The 11,234-nt window shown below is 38.6% G+C and overlaps 1 protein-coding gene across 3 annotated transcripts in view; it reads right to left on the reverse strand.

Annotated features, from left to right (window-relative positions):
- The window catches only part of LOC147312002 (PTB domain-containing engulfment adapter protein 1), a 93,876-nt gene extending 89,684 nt beyond the window's left edge, over window positions 1–4,192 (reverse strand). Inside the window, exon 1 of one of the 3 annotated variants that reach the window (XM_086266791.1) lies at window positions 4,038–4,192. Coding sequence is in view for 2 of the 3 variants with exons in the window: in XM_086266789.1 (XP_086122915.1) it covers window positions 4,038–4,131 (94 nt within the window). In the remaining variant the exon portion in view is untranslated. The remainder of the gene's footprint in view (window positions 1–4,037) is intronic. The other 2 variants (XM_086266789.1, XM_086266797.1) reach the window with 2 other exon arrangements.
- Window positions 4,193–11,234: the final 7,042 nt, after the last annotated feature.

The raw sequence follows: 11,234 nt of genomic DNA on the forward strand, positions 1-11,234 counted from the left end.
CTTCTCAGGATATCTCTGATTCAGCTCAGCGGGTGACCAATTGGGCTCAGCAAATACACAAAACAATTTCCAAGTGGAAATTCTGCTACAGATAACCTGAACCCTATTTGGTTAAATGCTTGCCAGCATTAAATGCAAAGATGCATTTAAACCTCTGAATGTTTTGCATGTAATTTCCATTCAAAACACCCCCACCCACTTCCCATCTGCATTTAATTTGGTCAAGTCTGAACTCACTGATGTCACACAAGACCACTGGAACTGAGAGAGCGAAATGAATACCGAGGATAAACAGTTTTAATTCATTTAGAAGCAATATAAATTACTGTGCATAGAGCAGAACTTCAATATTATATATTCATATCATATCAGCTTTAGATACATTTAGATTTTATTCAGAACTAAAAGCTAATTAGGTTGATTCTCTATTTCCATAAAAAACCCTGTGTGAAATGCAAATACAAACAGAAAGCAATGATTTGCGCTTCTCATAAACCCATATAGTATTCACAGCAGTACACAGAAAATATATCAAATGTTTAAACAGAGACATTTTACTAGTTCATAAAAAGTATTAGCTCATTCTGAATTTGATGGCAGCAGTACGTCTCAAAAAAGTTGGGACAACAAAAAGCTGGAAAGGTAAGTGGTACTAAAAAGGAAACAGCTGAAGGAACATTTTCAACTAATTTGGTTAATTGGCAGCGGGAGTGTAAGATGGGCAAATGGGTTTCAAATGAGCATCTTAGAGAGAGCCTCTCTGAAGTAAAGATAGCCAGAGCCCATCTATCTGCAAAAACCTGTCTACAAATTGTAAAACAATTTAAGAATAATATTCCTGCATATAAAACTGTGCAGATATCTCATCATCTACAGTACATAATATCATTAAAAGTTCCAGAGAATCTGGAGAAATCTCTGTGCGCTAGAGATGAAGCAGAACATATTGGATGCCTTTGATCTTCAGGCCTGCAGGTGGCACTGCATGAAAAACAGACATGATTCTGTCATGGAAATCTTTGCCATATGCTCAGGAACATTTCTAGTAATCACTCTGTAAAAACAGCTGACAAATGCAGGCGCTCTGTGTGCAACGAAGAAGCCATATGTAAAGATCCAGAAATGCAGCCAGCTTCTTTGGACAAAAGTTCAATTAAAATGGACTGAGGCAAAGTGGAAAACTGTTCTGCGGTCAGACTAATGGAAATTTTAAATCTTCTTGGAAAATGTGGACACTGCATTCTCTGGACTAAAGAAGACAGAGACCATCCAGATCAATTAGAGAACATTAGAGCCTCTGGATTTGGCAGCCTGCACAGCACGATCAAGACCTTCAACGGCGAGAGGAATGTACAGGATTTGGAGCATCATATATTCCCATCCAGAGGACATCTTTTTCAGAGAAGGCCTTGCAAACTTTGGTAAGACAATGATAAACTGCATATTACATCTATTACAGTAACATGACTTCCTAGCCAGAGTCTGGCTGCTGAACCAACTGAAACATTTGATGAATCATGAAATAAAAAATACAGCAAAGCAGACTTCCTGCATCAGACTGGTGTTTAAAGAAGAGATAAACATGACCCCATTCCAACTCGTGAGACTTATTGCAATCAAACTCATAGCAAAACATAAAATAAAATTAGCTAAAATAAGCCAATTTCAATGGAAACTAAGGAAAAGATTTCCTGTTCCAATGCATAACTTGGACCAAACTCTCCACAATGTCAAACTCATGACGGTAGAGCTTCTGGACACGTGAGTCACATGCAAGCCTTTTTTTCTATCTGATTCCACAGCAGTCTTCAGTCTCAGATAATAATACAGTTGAAGGTAAATATGCAGTCAGGTATAATTGATCAGGAATCAATAAAGAATACGACTTACAATATATGAAGATAATAGAGGTACTATCAGCAGTAGCTTATCTATCTTAACCGCAATCTCAGTAAGTCAGTTTCACTCCCAAGTGCATCATCCAGCACACATGCTCACAACACACACAAAAATTGAGAGAAATTAACACTTCCTAGACTATTTAATCAAAGCATGTTATTATTCCTTAGTTGCTGACAATATACAGAGTACCAATGGGATGCAAAACAAATGGCACTTGTCTGTCTTTGACTATAACAACACACGACATGCGTAACTAGGACATGTACTGACTATGCCAAAAGCCTGTAAACGAGAGTGAGGACTGAGGGGAAAAACAGCTCCGGGTTCAAAGGTTTAGCAATCACTGAATAACTGCAGGGACCAGAAATGGACTCAAAAATATACCCCTTCTGATGTCCGTGTAGTCTCCTCATATGCTATTTAAAAATATCTCATGTTGTTTTGTTTGTTATATATTCATTCAAATGTGTTTTTAAGGCATGTTGTTGAAGACTTTTATTGCATCTTAAATCTGTACCTCCCCCAATATCAGCAGCAGTTTCAAAGTCACTATTGGGCTCTAAAATCAATCAAGCATACAGTTTAAAGCCCCTGTATTTTATGAAACTACCCCCCCCCCCCCCCCCCCCCCACACACACACACACACAAAAGACAATATCACACTGCTGAAAAATATCAACAACAGTCTTTATGATTGTGCTGAGAGCAAAAGTTCCCCTAACAGAGTAAATCACAGGCTGCCAAAAACAACCAATGCCAAGACTACTAAAGGCCAGTAAGACGCTGTCATTTATTAATTAACATGACCTTTATTTTACTAAGACCTCGATGCCCACATTGTTCTTGACTTACTCCGGGCCGAGACACTGCAGCCCCGAATGGCTGTTTGTACAACCCTCAAGGCTACTTCATAGAGATTTTTACTGCATACAATATGACATGCTTGACAGAAGCTATTTAGTAACTACTACCAGTCACAGAAGGAAAAAAAACAATAATAATCCAGAGCTCATTCAGCTGCTGTTATACCATGAGTCTGTCAAGGGTCGAGACTCAAGATTGAACATTGAAAATTTGTGAAATCATGCTGATCTCAACAAGTCTTCCCAAAATCTCTATTTCGCCACAATGGGAACCAGCGACTCTTCAGCCATAAAATGAACACTATGTGGCAGAAACCAGAAGTACTAGAATACGCAGAGACAGCACTATAAGTCCTCATAGTAATGGGCACATGATCTCTCCACAAATTAGGGTCCACTACTTAAGTCAGTGATGTCTGGCAGCACACAATGGCAAGCTATTTACAAAGTTATTAACATCGCCAATCCCCTGCTGTCATCTTCTGCTGAAATGGTTATCTAGGCAGGGTATGATGAAAGCTAAAAGCCATTTCATATGCCTTCGCAGACTATGGAGGTAGATCAATGTGCCTCTTCTCACTGAGAAAATAATAAGGCGATGCATTACACACAATCACACACGACCTCATACTCAGTACAAAGGCACGCACACAGCGAAAGCGACGAAGTCTGAAATGGCAGAAAATGTGATGTTTGAAGTAGACATTTATTGGTGTATCCCAGCTGCAAGTGTATCCCCCTGTGTGTGCCTCCAATGTTAAATACAATGATCCAAAATAACGTCACTGCAAATGCAAATGAGAGCGACTTTTTTTCTCCCCCTCTTCCTTTTATTTGAAAAGCGTCAATGAGATGCGGGGAAACGAGCAAATATCCACTACCACTAACTTTAAAGTGGCGGAAGACGCGGAAAAAAATCATGAATAAAGATTTTTGAGTGAAAATGTTTGAGGCAAACTCGACGGAGCTCAGTCCACCTTGCACGGACTTGCGCAACAAAGTTTCCCGTTAGGAGTTAAGGGAGAATTGAATTCGGGAACAACGATGCCTGCCTCCTCCCAAAACTCTGATTTAAAGAAAACAAACAAACATATTATAAACAGCTCAACGCAACTGTGTCAACTTCGTCTTGGTGGCAAACAGCATATCGCACAGGCGCAAGAGTGCAAACGATACACAAAACATTCCCAGCACAGGCGAGAAACTCGATGGTGAACTCCAAACAGCAGGCTCGGTGCTCGGGAAACGGAACGCAGAGCGGCCGTACTTACACTGGAACCACAAAGTAGTGCGAGCAGTCCCGGAGAAAACAAGTCCACGATCCTCGGCGCTGCGCGGTCCGAGCTCCACATCCAGCAGGCTCATTCCCTCCTCTCCTCTCCTCTCCTCCTCCTCCTCAGCTCCCCTCTACAGCTGCTGGATAAGTTTGCTGACGTCAACAAGCACTCAGTCTCAGCCGCCAAAGCTCTTTGGTGGAATAATACATGGAAAAGGAGGGGAAAGACGCGACCGGAAAGACCCGGGGAGGCAGCCATGTACGTTAGAGGTTGCTCATGCAAGACAAAAAATATACAAACAAGCCAGAAAATTTCACCACTTGTTATTATTATAAATATATATATAGTGTAATGAAGTGGAGTTTAATAAATGCTCAAAGCGTTAGTACTGCTAAATAAATACATCACTTTACCACTACTAATGTGCTCCAGTTAAGTGGCTTTACTTTTGGTGAGCAATTTGACTTTACTCACCAAAGTAAAGGCAAAATAAATAATTTAACCTATCAGCATTTACTTATCTCTAGTTGCTAGTTTTGACCATATAGAATACAAGTTGGATGTGTATGTGCAGCCTCTGGGTCTGAAATGTGCAACCAATAGGAAAGCGTCTTAACCCTGCATTCTTTTTGATAGACACCAGGGGGCGATAGCTATGGTTACTAATAGTGTGGGAAGATGGCACTCATACTAGACCTTAGAAACACTTTCCTGGTGAGTTTATGGGATCTGTTTGACATTTCTGAAAATGTTGTTTTTATCCCTTAGTTTCATAAAAGGATGGACTCATGGGTCATTGGCTCAGGTGACAGCTCGGGTTTGGAGACTAAGGTTGAGATGGTTTGGCATGTCTATCTTGGAGAGAGTTTAATATTGAGCTGTCACGCAGGAAGAAAAGAGGAAGACCTCAGAGGGGGTTCCAGGATCTAGTGAAGGAGGACAGGTTGGTGTGACAGAGGATGATGCTAGAAAAAGGGTGAGAAGATTCACTGTGATGTCACTGTCTGAAATCAAATGTTTCTGACTTGCTATTAGACCAAAATTTCTGCCTCCTAGTATACAGCGAATTTTCACGTTTAGCTTTGCTGTTTGCACTCATGGCTGGCTGCTCATAACTTCATGCTGTCAAGAAATTGGCTAGCTAGTTTGACCAAAAATCAAATGAGCAAGTCAGTTTTTTAAGGAGCTTGCTATTACAAGAACACATTTAGCTAACTTCTTTTTATTGTTTTTATGCTAATCTCTGCTGTATTGCTATTTTAAAGCTAAACCATTGCTAGCTAACTAATGACAAATTTAAACCGCATTTTTTTTCTGTGGCAAATCTGGAATCTCTGTGCCAAGAATAAAGATGATGATGTATCAGCATAAGATTAGTAAATATATTACATAATAATTTACCTCTCAATTAAAAGTAAATTACTTGTTCATTAGCAAACTACAGATTGAAAATATGTTTAGTAAAATATATACCAATATTCTTAAGGTTCATGATCAGTAATCACCATGTGATAATATATACTTAATTTATCCCAAAAGTTGTACAATCTTTAAAATAATTAGATAATCATTATCATTAAAATGATAATGTTCAACAGATACAGTGGAGAAGCCTGCTGCTCTTCTTTTCATCATTTAAGTATGATGTGAAAATGTGATCATCATTATGAGCAGGGTGCATTTTTGCATTTTGACTCATTTGACATGAAGTATTATATGTTTTGCACTAAATTAAATTACTTCTATTCAAAAAATGTAAATGCCCCAAAAATGTTTTTTGTTTATAAATCAAATTTCAGTATAGTTAATAAGCAACCAAAATTTTAAAAATCTGAAAATGTTATGTGTGTCATATTGTAGTACTATGAGAAACATTAACAGGAATTTAGAACGTCTCTATTGTATAATTGATTTTTTTTCCTTCAGCAGAGAGATTTAAAAAGACAGCTATACACAGCTTACAAATCCAAGGTCCGGCCTTGATGATAAATTTTAAAGGGGCAAAGTCTTTGCTGTGTCTCTGTGTCATTATTTCTAGTTGCTACTACACAGTCCTATTTTCAATTATACTTCAAATGTGCTTTCCAGGTAATCTACTTATCGAGGAGACGATAAAGTTGGAGAAAGGTTACAATGAACAGAGTTTTCCTTTTTTATGTCAAGGGTAAGCAAGCCCAAAATGTGAGGGATCCATAAATGGGCTCGCTAGATTCGAAACAGACCTTTTCATGATGGTAGAAAAGTAGTTGCAACAATACAAAGCCCATTACACAAATCAAGAAAGACACTCCAACAAAATGGCAGGAAGACACAAGGGGGACTGAGACACACTCAGACAAAGGACAAAGAAAAACTGGAGCTACATAAACCGGCACACACAGGTAACCAAGGGAAGTCGACACATCAGAGTAATAACAGTTAAAACTAATAAGACAAAAGACAAAGTCAAACTGGACAAAGTCAAACCAACAGCGAAGTATGAAAACAATTTAACTCTACTGACAACAAGTGGAATGAGAACTAGCCCCGTCTCTGACTGTGACCTGTAAGTGAGAAGTTATAAGCTGTTTCTGTTCAACAAACTCATTTGTCATCAAGTGTCAAGAAATAAATACTGCAAGGAAGAAGAAATGAGTCATTTCCTGGATGTTGTGCTGATTAAGTCATTATTTTGTGGTCTTCCTGATCCAAATTAAAGCCCCGCCTTTTTACCAGAGGTGCGGCCCAACTTAGAAGAACTTAGTGCATCTTGATCCAGATCTGTATCTAGAAATGTTGTACTTTACAAGTGCAAACTTTGATGTTTTGCATCGTGTTTTCACAAATACACATCAAACTGAAATAAGAGAAACCTGTCTCAATGAAATACTGCTGATCCATAGACTGAGTTCATGCAGATGTACTGAGATGTTTCACATTGGCAGAGGTATGAAGTCTTGGGCTGCCCTTGATTTATGTAATCCATTCATCCATCCATCTATCAGTCATCCTGGCTATTTTCAACCAGGATTAGCTGACGGTGAGTAACAGGAGGGATCTTAGACAGGTCACCAGTTCATTAATCTATACGGTGGCTACACAGAAAGAACTTTTTGGGTTTGAAACTGCTTCTAGGCTTGAGTCTTGCTGTGAGATGTTACTGTGTTCTTCATGCACCTGTTTAGGTTCTTTGTGGGTACTCCAGCTCCCATTTACTGCCCAAAGGCATGTGCATAAGAGTAACTACATTAGAAAAAGGTGTAGGTGTTAAAGTCAGCGGTTGTAGAAAAATAAATGAAATTCTAGAGGTGTGAAGAAAATTTTACTTTAATTCGTGTGTCAGAAGATACTGTTGCAGAATCTTTATATGATAAATAGAGCTGAGATGAGAAAAAGCCGAGCAAAGTTTGCAGAAATGTTGCCAGATGTAGTTTTACCTGCATACATACATATTGTAAATAAATAATAGGTTCATTAATTAAGCTCAAACAAACAGATCGTTTAATTGCTTGATATATTTTCTAAATAAGAAGTCAGTAATAGCTGACAGCTGCTGACTTCCTTTAAATATCAGTGAGACTTCACAGTACTTATAAATCCATTTGTGAAGGACTAAAAAAAATCTTTTCAGAACAAAATCCAAACAGGTCACTGAATATCCATGCTGACAGGGAGATGAGCTTTGCACAGTCAGATGTGTGCTCTTGTTTAATGCATTTACAATGACATTAAGTTTATTTCACGGCAGCCCAAGTCTGGCTTAGATATTTCACAGAGGATTAAAGAGTCTGCTCTCAAGAGAACTGGCAGACTGTCAGCTTCAAACGACTTTGCCTCATCTACAGTTTGCTAAAAATGTATCAATATCACTGGAGAATCACCGCAGCTACTATCAGAGTATTTATAGTCTGTCCCTCTCTGAGCAACTTTACACACTGTTTTGATGACATTGCAAATGTAGTGTGTGCCTCCAGATTTCTTTGGACAAACACTGCTTCCCTCAGTGATGGATTAAGGTGTCCAAGATGATAAATAATATGAATATCTGATTTTTACGCTGGAGAACCTTCTTTTGTTTTCTCATCTCATATAATTTCCCATGTTAAATATTGCCTCTCTTCAGTCTGGCTTCAATCCACAGTAATAACACAAATATGTCCCTTAGCAATAACCCTCAGTGCAAATAATGTTTAAATGTCCTAAATTTCAAGCAGTGGCAACATTTTTCCAATGAGATGAACAGAAAGATAAGAGACAATCCTGGTGAAATTCCACTTTTTTCTTGTCGTCAGTGATAATGAATGAAAACATTAAAACAATAAAAACAATAAAATGTTTCTGGATGAGGCTGGAAACTCCCAGACATACGTAAACACATTTAGGTAGTTATTTTGGAGCATTTATCAAAACTAAAAGATTTTTTTTTTTTACTTCGACCTTAAGCAAGGGTTTAAAAAAGTTTCCTCCCCTGGAAGTTTTACTTTTATCACCATCTTTAAAGTTGTGGCATTCCCCCATAAATTTTCATTCAGGCTTCTTTGAGTGTCCATGATCACCATAATTCTCCCATAATGTGTCTGACTAAACCAATTTAAAAACAGATCTGGTGAAGAATTATTTTATGGAGCTAAAGCCTGATTTAGAGCCCTCATAGAGCTCCATTCTCACCGAAAAACGATTAAAAACACATCAGTGGGTTCCACTGTGGCACAATTTGTCATGTTCCTTCATTATGATGAACATGGGCACTGTGGTTTGTTTTGAGTCAGTCCTACATATGTCCTGATGCTTTAAATGCTCAACAGACTATCTAATGTGTGCTAATCCATCACTGGAAATAAGCCCCAGCTGATTCACTATTTACTTCTGTTTGAGTAATGTTTGCTGGAAAACTACTGTGCTTAGCTGCTCTGCGAAATTAAAAAAAAACAACTATTTGTAATCTTTTTTTTCCTTCTTTTTTTGATTAGTGGAGGTAGAAGCTTTTTTAATACTGCAAACTAGAGCTGGGCGATATGAGATTTTTTCATATCACGATATGTTTTTTTCATTTCAGGCGATAACGATATCTATCACGATATAAGCCAAATAACTATATTTGTAAGATTTAAATGTGCCGTTGCTCACAAGTAAAATGTGAAATAATCAGCAGCTTGTTTTTAAATATTTATTTCCCATAATAAGTTCAACAGGGTAGATGTACTTAAGGAACATGAGACTTTTTCAGATAAATAAAGGCAAATATTGCAAACTACACAAAAGGCAGCCGCTAAAGCGTTTAAGTTTCAAAATAGAACAAACGAAACAGACTAAATTGTCAATTCCACTTAGAAATAAAGTATTAATTCTAAAAATAAATCTTAGTTTGTTTTACAGAAGAACAGACAAAACTGACTAACTTTTGTCAATATCAAGTAAACTGAGAACTAAAAGGAAATTCTCAATCTCTCCTTGTTGTATAGCTGAGCTTTTCAAACAGTTGTAACAGTTACTTTAGTCTGACAAAAGCCGAATGATGAATTAGCGCTTCCAGTCAGAGACTGAGGCTACGTCCACACGTACACGGGTATTTTTGAAAACGGAGATTTTCCGTTTTCGTTTTAAAAAATAATCCCGTCCACACATAAAGGCAGAAATGAAGGAAAACGCTGCTATGAACATGCCAAAGCAGCAGGTGGCGCTAGATTCCTAACCGTGCAGAAATGTTGGCCAATCAGAAGTCTAGAAGCCTCGGTGGGAAAAAGTAAACAAAGCTGGGGCATAGAAGCAGAACCGAGTCGTATGTGTGGACGGACAGTAACTGTGTGTATATGTAAGCATTTAAACACTGCAGAGAGTAGAATTAACAGTATTGTAGAAATTCATTTCACCGAAACAATAACGTGGCGCACAGTGTGACGCATGCACCAGTTTATTGTATTTCCAGACTTGCTTTCGGCACAATTTACAGTGCACGCTACTCTGTTTTTTGTCAGACTTGAAATAGCCGAAATACCTTCACACTACGGAACTTCTTTGGCTCTTCCGTTCGACAATCTCTCCGGCATTGGAACCATCATCTGTTTTCTCTTCGGTCACGCTCGGTTGATTTTTCTAGTCGGCACACTCATTTCCTCCATTATGCGCTGGCTCCATTACCCGCTGGCTGCTTCCCAAACAAACACACGTGCGGCTTGGCACTTGTGCTGTACTTAACAAGTCACGCGACGTGACGCTGCGGCTGTGATTGGTTCGGCTCTGCGCTACTGAATTTGGATCGGCTGACCTTTTTTTTTTTTTTCTTTTTTTTTTTAAGAGGACAAGAGCGGCGAGGTCTATCGCGATAGCTTAATTTCTCTATCGAGTAAAAGTTATATCGCGATACATATCGTTATCGTTCTATCGCCCAGCTCTACTGCAAACCATAATTTTGTCTCTCTGATCTTTAAAAAAAAAAAAAACCCTGTTAAAATATTTCCACAGACAAAGTTTTTATCACAAGTTCATTGAACTTTTTCAATATTTAATTAGGAACACCATATTTCCCATATTTCTAAACAAGTGCTTTGAGAATCTATTAACATAGCCATTAAAAAAGCACTTATAATCAGAATCAGAATCAGAATACTTTATTGATCCCTGGGGGAAATTATTTTTTGTTACAGTGCTCCATTTTAAACCAACATTAAGACAAGACAGACAATACACTAACTAAGAATAGTACAATATATACATATATATACATACATACATACATAAGTCACTCATAAATAAATATTTGGAAAAGAAACATGTGTAGTTGTAGCAGCAAACAGTGTGTTAAGTGGATGCGTTGTACAGGGAGATGGCCACAGGCAGGAATGATTTCCTGTGTCGTTCAGTGGTGCTTTTCGGTAATCTCAGTCTCTCACTGAACGTGCTCCTGTGACTTACCAGCATGTCATGGAGTGGGTGGGAGGTGTTATCCAACATTGTCTTTATCTTGGACAGCATCCGCCTCCCCGACACCACCTTGAGGGAGTCCAGCTCCATCCCCACAACATTGCTGGCCTTACGGATTAGTTTATTAAGAGTGTTGGCATCTGCGACCCTCAGCCTGCTCCCCCAGCATGCAACAGCATAGAGGATCGCACTGGCCACAACAGACTCATAGAAAATCCTCAGCATTTTCTGGCAGATGTTGAAGGACCTCAGTCGCCTCAAAAAATAGAGACGACTCTGGCCCTTCCTGTA

Source organism: Aulonocara sp. 'chitande type north' Nkhata Bay, linkage group LG16 (genome assembly GCF_057382095.1).
Source record: "Aulonocara sp. 'chitande type north' Nkhata Bay isolate Kocher_YH1m ecotype deep benthic linkage group LG16, A_spYH_male_GT1.1, whole genome shotgun sequence".
Classification (NCBI taxonomy): domain Eukaryota; kingdom Metazoa; phylum Chordata; class Actinopteri; order Cichliformes; family Cichlidae; genus Aulonocara; species Aulonocara sp. 'chitande type north' Nkhata Bay.